A 20,158-nucleotide genomic window follows, 5' to 3' on the forward strand; every position below is an offset into this window, starting at 1 on the left:
ATCACACTGTTTTTTGCCCGCTGGGCATGCTGTGGTGTATGCTCCTTAATACAACGGGCAGGAAGAGCTGCTCGAGCTGCCCAGAGGTTCTTCCTTCCTTGTCGCCTTACGTGTATTTGTGGTCAGCTGTAGCAGATGGGCATTTAATCCTGTCCCCCTGGCAGCTGGGTGTCACAGAGCTGACCCAAGTGTTTTATCCAGGTCTTCCATCAAGTGACAACAAAAGGCAGAAGCTCCTGGGGATAACAACAGACAGGCTGGAGGAATAAAACCTCTTCTACGGCTGCTGCAGACAGTCTGTTTTACCACCTTTGTTCTCTTTTTAGCCACATAACTATTCCTGGAAGAGCTAATATTAGGTCCCCCCTGACTATTTCTAAGAAGCTGGAAAAACAAAAATCCAATTGAATGTCCTCGTTTCCAGGTGAAATGATGATGGCTCTGCTCGCTTGGCTCTGAAAACCCCGGTGCGCCCTCGCACCGCCCGCCCTTGGTGCTGGGAGGCACTGGGATAGGTGCTGGTGGAAGCGACAGGAAGAGAGGGGTTAAGAAGACAAAGCAATGCCTTTAATCTTAGCAACAGGCTGTTTGGAGATACTTTCCCTGCCTTCCCTGGGCATGATGCAGGTAGTCATGGAATACCTTGCTTTATTTTGTTCCTTTTGGAGCCAGGAGGACCGCAGCATCCAACAGGACTCCCTGTTGGTGCCCTACTGTTTGTTCATCATTACCAGCCCAGTAGCGCTGGGGCACTGTGCTCCCAGGCCCGTGCTGTACAGTTTTGTTCAGGGCTGCTTGAATATTTGCCAGGGAGATTGCGGGTTTTGGTCAGAAAACGGCGTTTGCAACTGATTTGTGTGGTGTTTGCTGTCTTGTTTTTTCCTCCTTTCTGAGGGTGAGGGCTCAAATAAGAAATCAGAAGAGTTTAAGGCTCTGAGCTATAAGAAGAATCTCTGCTGACACACAGCTTTCAGGTTTTAGATGAAACTGAAAAGTTTCTTCAGAAAGCTTGTTTAAAAAAAAAAAAGTATTAAAAAATAAAATAAAATAAAAATAAAAAAATAAAATAAAAAAACCAGCCCGGTCAGATAACTGTGAGATAACGGCTGCCTGCAACACCGAGCTCCACGTCAGGGAGGGGGAAAGTCAGCGTTGTATATCACCCTTGTAAATGAGAGTAAATGATTTGAGGTCTTATAAAATTCAGCATTAAGAATATTACAATAAAAGTGAATATTTAAGAGCCACTAGAGCTTGCTTGTTCTGTTTTACGTGGGCTGGAAGTAGGGAGCGCCTGGTGTATTGCGGGAGTTGGCCCCAGCCAGGATGGGGACCAGAGCTGTTATTAGATGTTAAAAATAACACTGAAATGCAAGAAATTGGAGAAGAAAAAGAAAAAAACTTGGGGGGCGGGGCTTGTAACGAGCCATTTTCTCTTTTCATGCAGTTTTCATACCCACCAGGCCCAAAATGGTGCTGGGAGGTTTATGTCGCATGGGAAAATAGAGCCTGGGTATCGAGTAAAGAAATGGGAGGGTGACCTCTGAATGGAACAACAACTGGCAGACCAGCAAGGTGGAGGAGATGCGCTGCAGTGCCTAATGTGTCACAGGCAGGCTCGCTTTTCTGAACGTGATGCATACAGGGCAAGAAGTGCTTGTTCTGTTTCTTGGTTTTGTGGAGTTAATTGATTTTTGTGGAGTTAATTGATTTCTGAAAGAGGTTTCCCATTGTTTTCCTTTAAACCCTCGAAGTTAGGGGAAAATCTAGATTACTACCGGGGACTTTGGAGAAAAGAGAAGACTCCTGATGGATGATCACTAAGTGCTAAATCCCTCCTGATAATGTGACTTTCCTGTTGCTGAGGTTCTCAGAAAAATGGTTTTCTGGTTTCCAGCTGGAACTGTAGGCATCAAAGTAAATCACCTACAGAGACGTCCTCTAATGAGCAGCAGTTTTGGGAATCCTTGCTGAAAACCAGTTTTTATTTCGTGGTTTCTAGTAAAGTTTTGCTGGCTCAGAAAAACGGGGAAATGGTTTGGAGGAAATGTAACCAAATAAATACCAATGGGTACTGGTTAGAGCTGCTGGTGCACCGAGAACATGGTAAAGAACTATCTGCCCTATTTTGAGTTATTTTGAGTTAAAGGTTAACTCACTCTCTCCTCTTTGGATTAAACAAAATTTATCTCCTCGTAGAAGATAACTTTTGGGTTTTGCCTAGGATGAAGTCATGTCAGTTGGTCACGGGCCACGTGATGGAAAGGCTTTACGACAGTGTTCTGCCCCTGCTGATGAGAGCAAATAGGTTGTCATTTGTGGAGGGAACAGAGGGAAAGCAAAGTTATTCCGGGTACTTCATCCAGGAAAGGCTCGAGCACCCCTTGTGTCGCTGGGGGCAGTTTTATCGAAGGGAAGCAAGGCTCTGCCAGCAGTGGCACGGGCCCTTCCCTGAGGCTGCAGTGTTTCTGCACAGTTGCAGCTAGCTTGGCTGTGCTCACACGTACGGATGTTACAGGCCCCTGTATGGATGTCTGCCGTTCGGAGATGCAAAGGAAGCCCTCCCCGTTCTTGTTTGTGAATCGTATGGGATCAGCGTGCTGTTAACAGGGCAGTTTGCAGGAGGCTGCATCGACTTCTCTTTATGGCAGAGCTGACATCTGAGCATCATTATCCACCAAAGGTATCAGCATTAAGTATTTATGTGCCCGAAACTGCGCATCGGTCGTGCTTATCCAGACACAGAGTGGGATAATGGCAGAGCTCAGGTTTATTAATAGAACCCAGCAGCCAACATACGGCTGCAGAGTGGAAGCGGAGTAAAACCTAAGCCACACATTTCATTTTAAGGATATGCATTTTGTATCTTTTCATGCTACACAAAAAAACTTCTGTGATGCTTTTGCAGTGAGGTTGCTGTCCCCAAAAGCTTATTTTTATGTTTTTACAACATAGCTAGATTAAGAGAAATGTTTTATAAGCAATCCTGTACCCTTTAAATCCACCCCTTTCCAAAAATAAAATACCCCAACTAGATCCAGCTGGTAGATGGCAAGAAGACTCCTTAGTTCAGTGTACTCGAGGAGTTTTCTGGCTTCATTTGTAGCCGCTGGTACCTCTGGTTTGCTCTGTGGTGTACACTTCATGCTTTCCAAACGCCATTACGGGTCCCATCTGGCTGAGAGGTTAAGCAAGGGCCACGCACCCAGCATTTATTTTAGCATTGCACCTTTGATTCTGTCTTGTTTTTCACAGCTGAGATTCTGAAAACTCTCCGTGATTGTCTTCAGCCATGTCAGTCCGTGGCAGTAGATTTGGGGAGCAATCTGAAAAGATGATCTCGCAGTCTTACCTGGATTATGCGAGTAATCTTGCTTACTTCTTTCTTGAGGAACTTTATATTCCTCTTTATTTTGTATAAATCTAGGGTGAAACAAAAATCTACCATTCCTACAGATGGAATACATGGAAATTGTCAATGGCTGCCTGTCTAACTTACTTCTCATGCCATGTTCTAAACATTGTTAAAATCCTTCGTTTACAAGAATTACACTCTCGGAGCTGTTAGGACACTCATCCCGCCTGACAACGTTCCTTTCTAAGAACCTGTGAAGATTAGTTTACAGCATAGATTTTTCCCGTGTTGAAGTTTATAAGGATGAAAAGCCCCATGCATAATATATCTATGGAGCTTTGGTGACAAAAATTGCAAAGCACATTATATATAAATAGCAAACTGCCTTCTTTAGGGACTGATAGAGACTGCTCTTGAGATAGCTAAGTAGGCAAGCATGTAGTAAAATATTGGTATATTTAGCACTCCAGAAGGCAGTAGATGGTGTTCTGACTTCACACCACATGGGTGCTTGAAGTCTTTACCTCTGCATAATCCCTCGTACTCAGCAGTGATGCTGGGGAGCATTTGGGACTGAATTATAAGCCTCACTGCCAAGCGAAGCACCAAACGGCAAAGGACAGTTTTGGAAGGCAAAGTGGGGACCTGACTCTCTTGGATCAGGAGTAGCTGGGAAGGCAGTGCAGGAAAAGCATGGGGCAGCTTGCTGGGATTTTGGCATAAACGTGGTTTTTAACGTCTGCCTGCCTCGTTGGTTCTTACAGGCATCTGCTCGGGTGAATGTACTATGTGATTATTATTATTATTATTATTATTTTTAAAGAGCAGCATGTAAATGGTTATGGTCATACGATGAGGCTGGTCTCACCCTTGCCAGGCTCGTCACAGTAGCGAGAAGGGGAGAAGTCTCTGAGCCCTAATGGCCAGAGGCCTTGTGGGCAGCTCTGTTAACCCTTCCCAGTTCCAAACAGGTGTTCCGCCAGGATATTTTTTCCTGGATGTGCAAATCCGTGCAGAGTGGAGACCTTCAACTCACCTTCTCTTCCCAGGGATGTTGGAAAGGCTCAGACCTGCTTGTGGTGGGCACCGTGTAACGATGTCTGATACTGAGCATGACTTTTTTTTTTTTACCTAAAATAAATGAAATGGTAGCGTTGTATTGCAGCTGGGGAAAGGAGCTGTCGTGACCTGGTAGTGCCACGCTGCCTTCCAAGAATGCTGTCCCTCTAAACAACGCTACGTTTCCTTAAAGTGGAGGTTGTACCACGCTAGTAGCCCTTACAGGATGGGTAGAGCAGCAGAAGGCTCATGTGAAAACAAGTCCCAGCACTCAAACAGAGAAGGTGCGTACATAAATCTGGGAAACTAAAGCATATTGTGGAGTTAGGTATTTTGTGATCTTTAAAACCCTTGAGCAATGCTAACAGTAAGAGGAGAGCATTCAGGAAGAGTTTATTGGGGAGCTTTGCGTATGATACCATCTCGACTTGCTTTGCGCTCCTGCTGCTCCCTTTGTGCTGCCAGTCCATCTCCAGGGGACTTTTTTATGCCTCGTGCTCTCCTCCAAGCGTGCCGACAGTGGGAAGGTGTGAGCAGACCTGGCAGACGGACTGGATGATACGGTGAGGCTAAGCACAGCGTGGCTCACACATGTTCTTGGCCATGGTGCATTAACGAGCACTAGCCGCACAAAGCGGAGCGTTGCGGAGAAGAAAAACAAATGCGTGCAGGCAAAGCACGTAGGTGAGTGGCTCTAGCACAAGAACCTGTAGGTGGCTAGTGAAGACGAGCCGAACTGTAGCTAGCAGCTCCTTGCATCCTGCTCTGCATAGCGCTGCTGGGGAGCGACTGCTGCAGAGGACGCAATGCCTCATCGCTGTTGCAGGCGTGGTACCTGCCAGGGTGATGGCTGGCTCCCTGCAGGGTTCAGGGGATAGACACACTGGGACAACTCTATTTTTTTCCCCTGGAATTGCAAGGTCACTCTCCATCCTCTTTATTTCCAAGCCTCCAGCCACTAGAGGGAGAGAATGTTACATATTTATGGCCTCGTGTGCTTGTGGGGATATACATTTAATAAAGGAATTGCTTTTCTACAGAAGGGCTTTCCAGGCAGTACTGTAGCTGGTTTTAACCCCTTTATTTATTTGACCGTGGTTTTATAACTGCTTCTGAGATTTGACCTCTGTAGACTTCAGCTGGTTTGCAACCTAAAATTGTAAGTGCTCTGGAAGATGTTAGATGATCCTTGTCCATGCTTTACACCCTGTATTTGCTGTTGAGCATCCCTGCTGTGAGATGACTTCACGGGGAAACCTTTGGCTCCTCCTGGATCTGCCTGTCTCCTCGTGTTACCACACACCCCGCTGCACTGATACCGCGTAACATAAGTGTGGCAGTGCAGAAATGAAAGACATGGGAACAGTGGGAGGGCAATGCCCCTTCCTACTGCTTTCTTCCTGGCAAGCCAGAGACTCTTTGAGCCTATGGCCTGTTTCCTCTGCACTAATAAAAACAAGCCCAAGAGGGATCTCATCTCATTTGAAATTAAAGCAGTGAGTTGGTAATTGTTGTAGGCAGATGAGTTTTAACAATTTCAAAGGACACCAGCGAGGATTGTAGGTTTAGGGAGGGGAACTGGGATGGAAGCTTTAAGAACAGGAGTGTCAGAAAGTGAATTGTGAATGTTTTTCAAAATGAAACAAGATTAGGACGCTCCTTTGTGGATTGAGCTTGGTGGGAAAACCTGTGGGCTGTCTGTGTCAGTGAAAGGGTGATGAGGCGACTGTGAGACCTGAAGGGATCTTGAAAAGTAGCCCGCGATGAAAGCCTGTGGTTCTGTTTATCAGGTGAATTTCCATTCCTTTGCAGATGGCAGGTGGGGAAGAAATCTCTTTGCCTTTCTTTGATTTCACTTCTGTGGGCGATTCAGGGCAGCGCTTTCCTGGGAGAGAAACTTCATGGTGCTGCAGCAGCCTGAAGTATCGAAGGAGAGCGCCTCTTTGTGTAATTTTCCCAACTCTGAAAGTCAATAGTTAACAGAGGGATTGAGCAAAGAGGTTTCCTTCTGCTGATTGGAGCTGCAGATGATGCTCCAGCACATGAAGTTTTCTGGGTGATGTTGGGGCTGGTCCCAGCTGCTCCTGTCCCTGCCTGTTTTGCTTGCCCAGCTGCTCCCTGGCTGGCGCAGCTGATGGCAGGCACGAGGAAACAAAGGGAAGAGTGTGGGGAGGCACTAGAAACCTTGAGACTGACCTGATCCAGGTCCATCAGAAACGTAGGCATGTAAGTACCACAAATGCACACCATGGTGGAGACAAAGCTCAAAACTCTCCTTGTGGTCCTGGCTGTTGCTGGACAGCCCGTACTTGTAGGGCTGGGGTCTGGCTGCTCCCTTTGCTCCTCTCTGCACACCTTGCTTGGGTAAGGGTCTCTCCCCAAGCACTTGAAACTCAGCCCAACTGAAGCCATCAACACATGGCTGGGATCCGAGTTGCTTAAAGCCTTCATCTGGGGCCGCAGGTCGCAGCTTGCGTTAAATAATTGAGCTAGAGGAACAATGAGTGAATGCGAAAGGATCCTCCACGTTGCTCTGTGCATTTTGATGAACTGTGGCCATAACCTTATAAATATGACCTGCTCATTAAGCCTTCGCCTGCCTGATGGCGATGTGAGGACTTGGGAGACCAATCTACTTGCCTTCTGCAATAGCTTTGCTTATTGAGATCCGAGCTGTAAAATTGATATTCAAGCCCTACTCCCCTGGAGGCCAGCAGAGCTCTGTGCCATGCCCGGATCGTACCCAACCATCTCACCGCCGTGGTTGCTGCTGCTGCAGAAAAAGGGGGAAAAGCTGTCTGTCCCAGGGGTCAGGATGTATCTGTGGGCCTAGGACCAGGCTGGGATGCGTTCTCTGGAAACACCCAGCTCCAGTGGGATCCCACGGGGTGTGGGTGACGGGGGCGGACAGGAGCTCGGTGTGATGTGAGACCCGGGAGGGCTGTGCACGCTCGGGGCAGGAGGCATGGCCATGCCATGGGGGCTGGACACTTGTCCCTGGGTCCTGCCATGGGCCCGAGGAAGGAGCAGGGTTTATGGCTTCCTCAGTCCCTTTGGGCCATGAAGGTCGTGGCAGGGGGAGCTCGGGCACCGGTTCCCTGTAGATCTTCTTGTGAATTGTAATGCTAAGCTCTTGTTCGCTTTTAAAAAAAACAACCTTTTTTTGGCTGCGGATCTTTCTCTAAGTACACAAACTAAATGAATTTATATACGTGCATTGTGCTACTTGTAAAGCCCTTTCTTTTTCAAATTTAGTTTTATTCCTTTTTTTAATCTCCAGAGGATTTTCCCTGAATAAGCAGAAGTAGGGCAGTGCTGGTAACAGATGGACATAAAGAAGACTTGGATGCTGGAGAGGCTTTTAACGGGCTTGGGGATCTGAACCGGGGTGCTTTCCTCATCACTCTCTGAGTTTAATTTGACTGCAGGTTATTAATTTTCACCTCGGAAGCAGAGACCTTAGCGACAGAGCGCGGGCCTTGGAAACAGGCTGCCACGGTTTAATTAAAGCAGGTGTGGGAGTTTTAAAAATGCCACTGTTGGAAAAAGTTGAAAGATATTAGCAAATCAAATGGGCTGAGGCATGAGTCGTCTTGTCAGTCAGACGGGGGTGAGGAGGGAACGGGAGTAGTAAACAAGATGCTTGGCACGGGAGCCAGTATGGGACCGCGTTGGCTGGAGCATCTGCGGCTGGGAAGGGGGATCCTGGCCTCGGGGCTGCGTGGGTCACTCAAAAAAACACATTTCCTTTATTTTATGTATTTATTTTTAACAGGTTTCCAAACCGTGGTTTTTCACTATGGCTTTTATAAGAGCTATAGGTTGTTTTTGTCCTCTCCACACCAGAAGATTTTTGGTGCTAAAAATCAAACAAAAAGTCCTCTGGGGAGAGCGTCCGGACGGCGTGGCTGTGCCCATTTGATCATTTACCCCCTTTGCCGTAGGAGCACCCGGTGTGGAACTCGATTGGAGTCTGTTTGTGCTGTGAGTGCTAAATACGATGTACTAAATAACAGGACCAAACACGTAAATTAGAAATAACTCTAGTTTGTGCCAAGTATATAGCAAATATCTCTATATATGCTATATATATACTTACACATCTAGCACATACATAGCACATATGGTATATTTCACGTGTAGTAGTCTGAACTGGAGAAGTGGCTTCAGAGCAGAGAAACACGGCCAGGCTTGGGCTCCCCTGTCCATCCGTGCCACTGTTTCGATGTATAACCTTGGGCAAGTCAGGGGAGCTCCTCGTGCACCTGGTTTGCAGCTGCAATGGGGAGATGAAAATCTTTTTCCTTTTTTGTCTGGCAAACAGCAAGATCCCGATCGGTTACATCAGAGCAAATTATTTTCCTGCACTTGTTCAAGTCCTTTAATTTATGACTAAAACTGTCTTGGTGTCAGAGTCGGTTCAGGAGGACACGTATCTGGGGCTTCTGAATATGTCATCTCCTATTAAAGAGCAAACAATCTACCTTGTAATGTACCATAAATAATAATACTTTGCAAGAGCCTGAAGCACTGCGTTATTGCTCCGCTAATCTGAGAAGCACTGGGCCATTATGAAAGTATTCCATAGGGTTTGTGTTGTGTTTTTTTTTTTTTTTCTTTTTTTCCTGAAGGAAGATACTTATTTTGTAGCTGTGCAGTGTGGCTGATTGGTTTATAAAGCCACGCTGGCTAATTCCTAGCAGAGGTTAGACAAACTCCCCTCCCTTCTCATTAATTAACCTGTAGGATTTGGTGCCTTTTCTCTGCAGTTCAATAGAGACAATGGCTGCGAGAACGTATCTGTGCTCTCTGATACGTAACGAAGAACATCTGCCCGCCGCAGCGACGCAATAACCGTCGTGAGGAAGGGCTCTCCACAGAGCACTGCCAGGCTCCCACCTGATGGAGGCAATTCAGGGTACGCACCTCCATGGGGAGCTGCTGGCTGGGGGGCCGGGGGCGTGCTCCGTGCCGGCAGCGAGCATTGCAGGGGAGAAGAGGGGTCAAAAGACAGCAGGGGAAATCCCCTCGTAAAGGGTAGGAGAGGAGCATCTCTGAAGAAGTTTCCATGCCCAGAGGGCAGTTCATAGCAGTGTTCTTACGGTGTGGTTAAAGAAAGGCAGCCTTGAGCGATCCAGAGGGGATTTCGGCAGTGATAGGGCATGGTGAGGAAAAGAGATTAGAGGCAGGTGAAATCCGGTGATGCTGCTGTCCTTCCTTCACTGCTCTTGTGGGCTGCAAGGTCACCCGGTTTGGGATCCCCATCCGCCTCAAGCTGGGGACCTGGACCCCGGAGCTGCCCCGCGGTGCTGCAGCGTAGCAGTGAACAGGGCGGGAGGGCAGGGCGAGTGGCTGCACGCGTCGGGTCGGGCAGCGGAGTGCAGTGGGGATGCCGTTAAAGTTTTTTTGTGTGTCGCTTGCCTAGCTCCAAGTGTATGAGATGAGGTCCAGGGCTAGAGATTTCTTTTTGCTTTTTCAGCAGCGTGCCGTGATAGCAAGCATCCTTCTGCTCGTCGCCGTTTGCTTTGCTTTTGAATCAGTCGCTCCAGCTGCAAGTAATTAAGAGAAAAAAGTTGCACACAGAAAAGTGGCATTAATCTAATAATTACAGTACTTACATCAGCCACAACTGCTGCTGCAGAGCAGCTTCCAGGTAAACCTTGTCCACGCCTTCACAGCTCTGCTCACCCGAGATCCAAGGTGTTACGGGCTGGTTCTGTAGGGACAGAGACTTCTGGGGTCTGCGGCAGCTAAAATGTGACCAGACCACAGTTCTTCTGAGAACGAATGGGAAGTTGTGTTATTAATGAGAAACGTTTGGGTTCTCACGGGGTTTGTCTGCTGGAACAACCCCCAAGACAAACCAAGGACCTGCTCTGCTCCTCAAGTTGTTTCAAGCGGTACTGAACTACTCGCTCTCGTGGGTAGCAGAAATGATGTTTTTGTGGGCTAAATCACGGGGAAGGAACCAGTGTGCAAACTTCCAGTGCCCAAATACTGCACACAGGAGGTTGCCTCTGTTTCCCCTTAGCGATGCGGGTTTTATAACCAGTGCAGTGTCCGCAGCGCTGCTCCGTGGTGCTGTGTGTGACTCCAGCTCCAGTGCCTCGTTTGAAACACGAAATCTCCGCTGTGTGCTGGTCGGGCCACCTGCAGTGGTGGTTTTTTCGGAGCATTCCTGCTCACATGCCTGGCAGAGGAGCCAAGGAGCCTTTTCCCCAGATTTTCCCAAAGGGCGAGTTTCTTCCCCTGCTGCGGGGTTGCAGGGAAGCTGGCGGGTGGCTCTTCCTGTACCTGTGTGTCCTCTGGGGTGGGTCCCTGCCTGCTGTGTGGCCGTTCCGTGGAGATGGAGGCAACAAGGCTGTGTCTGCTCGGAGGAGGAAGCGCAGCTGGGTTCTTTGAGGTTTTTGTGCAGCAGAGAGAATCACTGCCCCGCTGGTCTGGGCGAGGTGGGATTTGTGTGCAGACTGACGCCGATTCAGGGATTTGGCTAATCTCTGCTTCTTGCTGCCTCTCGTCACCTTCATAGGGATGGAGAATTAACCTGGCAACCTTTGGTTTACTCCCCAAATCTGCTTAGCGTAACCAAGGGATAGGAAGCGAAGCAGAGGAACATTAGCCTTACTGATGGGCCTAATCAACAGCTGACAGCGGGAGGAGAGAAAGCGGTGTGATTTCTGTGTGTGTGCAACAAGCCGCAACACAAATCGACCTCCCCCACATCCACTTCACCAATTAGAGCGACGCGATGGGATGCGCCAGACAAGTGCTCCCTCCGTTTGCGCTGTCAGGGTTAAGATGGGTGTCCCTTGGACTGAAGTCAGTGGAGTTACCAGCACGCTTCGGTGTGGTTTTAAGGTGATCTTGTGCTTAGGAGGGTCCCGTGTTATTTGTGTGTATGCTGGACAGTACTGCGGGTCTCTCTTTTGGTCCTTCCTTGTAGGAAAAGCATTTACCCTTCAATGACAGGTAACCCGATCATTGCTTTCATTTTCAGTCCAATTTCTGGAGGAAACAATGCCCATCCATTCGGGGACGTGGCTGTCCGTCAGTTCTTCCATCCCAGCTCTCCACAACCCCTGTAGCTTTTGAATCGGTGGTGAAATTGCAGTGGATCAGAACGAGATCCCAAATAGGTGACGTATCTCAGGGTTTTGTGAAAACCAGGGCTGCACAACGATGCGGCCATCGCTGTATTACTCAGCAGGGAATTGGACGTCTCTTCCAGAAAGATTTCGGAGATGGGATTTTTCAGACTAGAGCCCTCCTTTGTATAAATAATTTACTCGGATTTTCCGTTACTTAACCTAGGCAGAATTCTGGAGTTTGAGCATCTCTAAGTGTTTGCCTCCCGCCTCTTTCTCTTGTTGTCCATCTCCAGGAACAAGGACGGCTGTCAGTGTCTGTATGAAAGGTGATGGGATGTGGCTTGATGTAACTGGAGCGGGCTACGTGGGGCCCAAGTGACACAAAGATGCTGGGCAGCATCCCTTTGCTCTTGCCTGTGCTTTTGTTCTGGCTTACTTAAATAAATAAGGGAAGACACCTAGGCTCTGGTCCCTCGTACATCCCGCTGACTGGCGCAGGGCTAGCAGAAAGTGGCAGCCACGTGGAGCTGCGTGTTGTTCCCTGACTCGAAATCTTCAGCTGCAGGAAAAATGTTGACTCCTCTAGAGGTCAGGACCGGGAGATTCAAATGCCCTTCTGCCCTTGAGGCAGGAGTGCACAGTCAAAAAATCACAACACACCATAACCCTTCAAACAACCCTAAACCCTCTGCGGACGTGGTAGAGGAGGCTGCAGCTTCCCTACACGTGGATCCAGGGTACCCAGAGCAGGAACCCACGTAGTCTCCGTGACTTTATCTGCCCTCTCATGCCCCTGGGGCTAGTTGCAGACTTCCTCGGGTGCCGGAGAGATGTCAGGAGTGTTGCTGGGCTTTACGGCACTGAGGTGGGTGTCAGCCCTTGTGATGCTCTGCTCCTTCCCAGGGCTGTCGGGCAAGGGGCCGCGGCCACGGCGCAGCAGCCTCTTTGCATGGCCTTGGCCAACCCTTTTCGATCTCCGTGTGTCCTCTGCGATACGGGGAGAACGATGCTGATGTGAAGGTCCTGTCTGGAAGAACCGGGAGGGTTCGGTCCTGCTTCAGCCGGCAGTGCCAGTCCAACACACCGCAGCCTCTTCCAGGCAGCGCCAGACAGACCGATCTCGGCTCCCCGGCTCGGTGGGCGGCTGTGCTGGCGCCGAACACTTCCACGAGCGTCTTTTCTTTCCCAACAGCACGGGGGGCTGTCGTTCCCTCGCTCTGACCGAAAAGTCAGGAAAAAGCGACGGGAGTAGGCAGCGGGGATTAAAACCGGGAGGTTTTAACCCAGGTGCCAGAAGGGGAGAGCCCTTCACCGGGCTGCGAGGTTTTGCTCCGGTGGGAAGGGACTTGCCCCGCACGTGGAGCAGAGCGAGAGCTCGCTGCCCTTGGGATGCCAGCAGAGCTCCCAGCCCCTTGCTGGGCACGGAGACACGAGGGCTCTGCGGGTCCGGCACCCTGCAGCAGCAGCAGGAGGAGGGCAGGGCACCGGGCGGCGCGGGGACCCTCGCGAAGTTCTTGCGGGGGCCCTTCCCCTCCCTGCCCTCCCCTCCCGCGGAGTTGCAAAGCACGGCAAGGCAGCAAAAAGGACGGCCCCCTCCCCTCAAATCCCTCGGTCTGTGACTGAAAGAAATAACTACGAGCCCAGGTAGTGAGGAGGCTGCTAATAACGTGCTCCCGACAGAGGCACGGGATTGCCAGGCTGAGGGATGGCTGACTGAAGGCTAGGGTGGGGGTGGGGGGCTTCTTTTTTTTTTTTTTTCTTTCTTTTTCCTGCCAGCTCTCGCCAGGCAGTAGGGATTTTTTTTTTTCCCCTCCCTGATAATAAGGACATCATCAGAAGCAAGATGCAGTGGCTAAGGGATGGATCAGGAATGGTGAGTTCAGGTAGCTACGTCTTTCTCTTTTCCTCTCGCTGCAGTACTTTGAAGGGGAAACAAGCCGCCGTCCTAGCTCCCGACTCCTCCTTTACTCCCTGTCCTTGAAAGCGTGGATCCCCCCGTAGCCATTTTCTGGACTCGGTGGTACCAAACAGCCGAGCAGAAAGACGGGATGAGAAGGGAGGAAGGAGGGTGTGCGTTCGCCGGGGCGTGGGAGGGGGGGGAGAGGCGCTCGGCAGGGGCTGGGGAGGTGGGTTTCGGCTGGGTGGGTCGGGGGCTCGCCGGGGGAAAGCAGAGGGTTTGCCAGGCGCGTGTGTGTGGGAGAGGACTGCGAGGAGAGGAGCACCGGCCCGGGGATGCCGGCTGGCGGCCGCGCTGCCGCCGCTGGGACCTGTCAGCTCTGCCCCTTCTGCGGATGATGAGTTGCGGCGCGGGGAGAGGCTGGGTGCTGCCACGCCGGAGCATCCCTGCCTGGCTCGCATCGGACTGCCAAACGCTCCTCCGAAGGGATGAGGCTTGGGGAAAGCAGTTCAAGCAGTGACAGAGGGGAAAAAAAAAAAAAAAAAAGACGCTTTGCGGATGCCCTCGCCGTGTCTCGAGCACGGCCCCCAGGGGCTGTATCTGCCAGGAGGGGAACTGGGGCGATTCCCCCGCCTTGGCGAGGGTCTCCTCATTCAGAAACTTCCCCGCAAAGAGATGCGGCTGTTACTGAGGTCCTCCTCCCGTCCTCGTACCGCTCGGCTTTGCAGCAGCATTTCCCCCGCTTCCCGTTCCCTGCGCTGGGCTGGGTTTTGTGGGATTTTGCTGTTTTGTTTCGTCCTCCCCTGGGTGCTCGCTGTCCCCGGGGGAGCCGCAGGACACCCCAGCAGGCTCGTCCCATGGCCACTGGTGGCATTGGCCCTGCTGGCGTCACCCAGCTCCGTCGGGGGCACCCAGTGCCTCCTGGCAGCAGGGCTGGGTTTGGAGCCAGCACAGCAATCCCTGCTGGGTCTCTCCTGCTGCCCGTCCTCTGCCAGCTCCGTGAGCCCCCTGCGGCTCGCTCCTGCCCTCCATCCCCTGCGAGGCACTTAGAGAGGAGCCCAACGCTTTGTGCTCCTGGTGCCGGCACTGGAAGCGTAGCGTGGGGGTGCTGACAGCAGCCTGCGGCAGCCAGCAAATTTGTTAGGGTCCTATTTAAGGCTTGTCTGGCACCCAGCAGGAGCTGGGGGGTTTTGCTGCCCGCTCCCACCCTGCAGGCACCCAGGCTTTTTGTTCCAAGCGTGCCTGCACCTCCCCACATGTGTGCCAGCCTAGCACTTTTCCCCTCTTCGCCGGTGTCCAAGCAACACAAATCGCCTTCCACCCATTTGCTGATTTACATTTTCAGAGATTACCACGCTGAAAGAAAAGTGCTGGTGGAAAAGCCGGACGGGGCTCTTTCATCCTTTTCCCTTTCCCCCTGGGTGACTGCTGAGCTCTGGCAGGGAGGGGAGGGGAGGGGAGGTGGTGCGGGGCCAGCGCGTTTCTGACCGACACGGCACCGCACTCGACACTTTCTTGCCCTCTTTATCTTTCCAGCTTCCTTTCTTGTTGATGGCAATAAGCAGACCTTGTTATTTTGTTCTGATTAGACTAATCTTTGCCTTCTCTTCGACAGAAATTGTAGTGGTTGCTGAATAGCCTGTAATTTAATATTTGATTTTTGGAGGGGGGGCAGTCAAACGCTGGTGATGGATTTTGCAGCAGGTTCTGCCCAGGAATTTCCCAATGCTGCTCCATCTAATAAGGGAAAAACGAAAGAGAGGGCTGTGGCTTCTGCATTTCGTGTGCCGGTTTTACCACCTCAGCAGTATTTGAAGGTTCTTGGTGCATCTCTTTATCATCTGAAATTAAGGTAAAAAAACAAACAAACAAACAAACAACGGATCACAGAGCGGAGAAAAGAATCGCAGCACGTGAGGTGAATCCAGCAGGGATCTCTGCAGCAGCGGCTGCGCGGGGAGCCTGCTCGCCACGGCCCAGGGGACGCAGAGGGCAAAGCGCCTGGCTGCGCTGCCAAGCCAGGGTCCTGCTGTGACCTTTGGTCCATCCAAGCTCTGCTCTCTTTTTTTTTTTTTCCTGCAAGGCAAGGATGAGTGGACCAGGTGTCCTGGCCACACGCCAGCACAGATATCGCATTCCGGCAACGTCAGGTTTTGCTTGCCGTTACCGTAGGTGAGTTCCTCTGAGTCGTCCCACACCAGAAGCAGCTGCCTCTCGCTGAGTCGCTGTGAATGTCAGCACCTCGGTCTCCTGGCTAAAAGCGGGCTGTAGAAATGCAACGAGGTTTACTCCTGTCGCTCCCCAGCGAAGGTCGGCCGGCCGTATGGCAGGGACCCTTACCCTTCCAGCGAGAGAACACTGGGCCAATTTTCTTGAGCACCGAGCCTCTGAATATGTGTTTTTGATTGTCTTTCCCCCCTTAGTTATTTTATGTACGTCTCCGAAAGAACAGCAATAGACGTTTATTTTGGATAGCACCCCTGGACTCGGTTCTGCCGGGCACGTCGGGCTGAACGTAGATTTTATTTTAGACTGCTGCTGCACTGCACTGTGTAGCTGCAAGGGCTGCTTTCTGTCACTCAGCCCTGCTTGGCTTAAAGAATCGGACCCACTCCGTTAGTCATCTATAAGAAGCGTGTCACTGTATTTTACAAGTGATAGCACCTTTTGTTCTCATGGCAGGTGGTTCTTTATTTCTAAATTAGCCCCTTAAACCTAGCTATTATTCCATAATATTAAGCTGTCGGGGCTTCTTTTTTCCTCCTTTGCATGTGCTGCTTTCCGTTTTTTAAACAATTAATCTTTTGCCAATTATGCTAGCATCCCATGAGGGTATTTTACATGCTTCATTGGTACTAAGTTGCTAAACTCTGCTAGTATCTGTTTTTAACCCTGAAAGATGAAACTAATTGTCATGGGTAGCAGTGAGAATAAATCTACACATCTGGGCAGCATTGCAAGCGTGGGGATGCTTTGGGTAGGTCTGCACAGAGCATATTGATCCGGCACGATAATGAAATGAGTTGGCTTAAATCACGCCGTAACACAGCCCTTTCTGGAATAGCGTTTTTTCATCTGATAAGGACAGAGTTTTTTTTTTTTTCCCCAAACCTTTGTATTTATTAAAAGAAAAACAAGCTTGCCTCTTCATTTTTACTTCCCCACGTAGAGTCTAAATCTGTACTTAATGTTGTGCCTGTGAAAGTCAAAGTGAGTGCAGCCATTAGCTTCCACACTTGGAGCCCTGCTCTCTTCTATTTCAGCCACGTACAGCCGTATTTTTACAGTGCGTGTTGGTCAAACGTTTAAAATCAATTTGTTGTTGAAATTTTACATCGCTGTCAGAAGCAGAAAGTAAGCTATCGTAAATCACCACAACTTAAAATACATTGAAAAAGATTTCAGTGCATAAAAGTGCCAACTGCAGGAAGCCGTGGCGATGTCCATGACCAGGGCACGGCAGCAGGCAGGAAACTTCCTTCCATTTTTCCTTGCCGATTCTTCTCCACTTGCCAGTCTGCAAATCCAAGCATGTTTAAAGCAGAAAGACTCTTGGCATTCCGTCATCCTGAAAAGCTCAGCGTGAAGTTGGGAGGAGAGAAGGGCAAGAAAGCAGTTTGGGTTGGATCTTCATTTTTGGAACTCTGGATAAGCAAATGCAGTGGGGAGGGGGAAGCCAGGCCGGCATGGGATGGGGAAAGGGTCTTTCCATGTCCAGGCACTGGCAGAGTGGGACGTGGGAGGCCCCGAGCACCCCACGTCCCCCAGAGGTGGAGGGGAGCTGTCTGGTCGGTCATCGCCGTACTCTGCAGCCTAAGCAAGGGGAGGGGGGGCGTTCCTACAAGAGTGGCTTTTGGAAAGTTTGGTCCCACTCATCCTGGGATCTGTTGTCAGCGAAGGTTGGTATTTGGGTTGAGAGAGCACTGCAGAACTTTGCGCGTGCTGCAATGTCATATAGCTCCCAAAGGCTGATGCCAGTGCTACCAAGTGCATTTCTCTGGGGGATTTTATCTCTCCTATGCGCTTTCTGTTCTGTTTTCCATTTCACTTCCAGTTCTGGGCTTCTACCATCTGTCTGTGAAGCCCCCCACTGGCACTGCTGTAAGGGTGTGCAGTAAATGTCCAGGTTAAGGAGTAGATGTCACACGAAATCAAACTATTTGGATAAACACCAGATAGATGCTGCCGATTGCCCTTGTGTCAGTCCCAGGGCTGGCGAGGAGGAGGCCTGGCCCTAGTCCCATGAGCAAACCATGGCTCCGTGCCCTGCTTCCTACCTGCTGGGTGACAGGCGTGATGGTCTCTGCCTCCTGGGACATCTCGACTGATCAGGGATGTCTGGAAAACCCTTCGAGACCATTGCTTGGAGGGTACCGTAGAAATACAGAACTGCATTTCGTACAGCATCGAGCAGGGTGCGCTCACTGCAAAGCCACAAAGTCCCTCTGTCCCTCCTGCTTCGAGGCTTTGGTGTTTGAGCACAGCACACTTGGTAAAACCCAGGGGGTTTTTAACCGCTGAGAACCCGATTTCCTTGTGTACGGGCAGAGAGTTTTTTATTTTTTTTAAAGACTTCTTGAAAAATCTCTGAAATGCTTCAAGCTAACGTCTTAATGTATTTATGACATTAGCTGCTGCTGCTCCAGAATGGTTGCTCTGAATCTCTGTGAGCCGGGCTGTTATTCTGAACATGACTAATTCCCTGAGTGACTAAGCTCTTAGATAATAGGAAAAATTCATCAAGTTATCTCAGTCTCCAATAGTTCCTATTGTTATGAAAAGGCATCTTATCAAGAAATAAATAAATAACGCGTCCTGTTATGTAACGTGGGCAGGGAAGGAGGAATATTGCTAGAGGATGGCAGAAGTCTCGTACCTGGGAGTAGTTCCAGGCTGTGAAATCCCTAATGCCTGTTCCAGGGAGCCGGTGTGCGCCAGGAGCCTGGCTGTTGCTCCGGACCTCTGGTTATCTCTCCCTGGGTTGGGTTTGTATGCAGTAGTGCTTTCTGTTCAGCTCCCCCCGTGTCTGCCATGCTACAGGATGCCTTGTTTTAACCCAAGATAACGTTGGGCATGCGGGAAATCACACCGCGCCTTCACTGCCATCGTTTTTTCTCTTTTAATGCTGATATTATGGGTGATAAAAAGGAGTGTTTCATGTTCCATTCATATATCTGCTGAGATCCTGCTGGAATTCCTACTTCATTAGGTTGTCTTGCGTTGTTTTCTTCATTACGTGTCAGATTCAATAGACTATTCCCTCTCCTTTTTGGGGGGGAGGCAGAGAGAAGGAGAAAATGATTTATATAAAAAAAGTCTCAGGCTCTAGGTTAATTTGTGTGAAGAACATGAGACCCGTGGGTCAGCCTCTTAATCAGATGTTTTTTTTTTCTTTCCTCAATATCTTGACAAGGAGCAATCCAGGGCAGCTAAAACTGCCAGAGTGGCCGAAGGGGTTTGAGGAGGGCTGCGAGGAGCTGGAGGTGACTTCTTCCCTTCCTTACCCTTCTTGCCTGAAGCAGGGCCGTGGCTTCTGCTCCCGCCTGCCACAGCGCCGTGTCGTGACCCTCAGTAAGTCCCAGGATCGTGCCTGGGCTCTGCTTTCCTAATATATACACGGTGGAAAACTTGCTGTTTCCCTCAGAACTAGCTCTGGCTGCCTGAGCAGCAGAAAGAAGTTGAAGTCCCAGCAGTAAGCACTGCGGCAGGGCTCCCAGGTTCACGAGCCTTTCTATTTCTCGTGGTGCGCTGGCGCAGCGCCTGGCCTGGCCATGCCGAGGTGGTGATGATCTGATCCACAGGGATTGGCGAGCCCTCGTGCAGGAGAGCTGCTCATTAAACCCACGCTTTCTGCAAGGTCAGCCGAAAAAGCAGAGCTGGAAACTTCCTTTTCTCTCCTGCCCTTTCCTCCATGCGGTTTCTGACCCGGCTGTTAGCGTGTGCCTCGTGGACTGTGCTGTTTCCGTGCTGCCCAAGATCTCGCTCTTGCACTGCTAATTGCTGGACCTCCGCAGGCTCAGGCAGGTGAAAATACTCTTTTAGGGTTGTTTTTTAACTGTATAGGAAATGCGGCGCGTTGGGTTTCAAAGGATCTTCCTGGGTTGTGTCAAAACTGAAGGACACCCTTTGATTCTCCTGGTGAAGAGCTTTCTCTTCTCTGCTTCTGTGTTTCTCAGGGACCGCATCGGGAACGCTGACCCTGGGCTTAGTGCCGTAGTTTCTCCTGGGTGATGGCTTTTCTTTTTCACTTACCACTTTGTCCAGGGGTGTGTGGTTGTGAAGACCCCTGCAATTTAATTTCAGAAGCGCTGGAGTTCCTGTAAGTGTGCCTGGGGGGGAGCAGTGGAAGGAAGGGACTTGTCTTGGGTTTTTCGGCAGGTCGGGCTTTGATTTTTGGTCTTATTTCCAAGCTCAACTGCAAGCCCCCAAGCCTGAGCTGTAAACTTAAGAAGTAAATGTCTGTGCATGTTCCGGGGCCAGTTTTTCAGACAAAAGAGAGCTTATGTAAGGTTACAGCGAACGTCTGAACGTTGATGGGTCATCTTCTAAACTGAACTTTCTCAGCCCCTGCAGTCTTTTTGTGTGCCCAGGGTAATTGATGTTACCTTGGCTGATTTCTGCTGGATTTGAAGCTTTTTTTTTTTTTTTCTTTTTCCCCAAACTGGGAGTCTGAAGATGTTTCTACAGTTCCGGCTGGGATGTGGAGCAGATGTACATAGAAGGGAAAGCAACGTGATTGCCAGGGGCATGAGAGTTTAG

At 50.1% G+C, this 20,158-nt stretch overlaps 1 protein-coding gene across 8 annotated transcripts in view; it reads left to right on the plus strand.

Moving 5' to 3' along the window:
• Positions 1-20,158, plus strand: part of ARHGEF9 (Cdc42 guanine nucleotide exchange factor 9) — a 178,949-nt gene that overhangs the window by 43,489 nt on the left and 115,302 nt on the right. The window contains exon 1 of one of the 8 annotated variants that reach the window (XM_035326530.1): positions 13,281-13,385. The exons of 6 other annotated variants lie outside the window; for them this stretch is intronic. Coding sequence is in view for 1 of the 2 variants with exons in the window: in XM_035326526.1 (XP_035182417.1) it covers positions 13,373-13,375 (3 nt within the window). In the remaining variant the exon portion in view is untranslated. Of the gene's footprint in view, positions 1-13,280; positions 13,386-20,158 lie in introns of those variants that run through there. One more of the 8 variants, XM_035326526.1, reaches the window with a different exon arrangement.

The sequence above is a fragment of the Oxyura jamaicensis genome, chromosome 4 (assembly GCF_011077185.1).
Source record: "Oxyura jamaicensis isolate SHBP4307 breed ruddy duck chromosome 4, BPBGC_Ojam_1.0, whole genome shotgun sequence".
NCBI classification, from domain to species: domain Eukaryota; kingdom Metazoa; phylum Chordata; class Aves; order Anseriformes; family Anatidae; genus Oxyura; species Oxyura jamaicensis.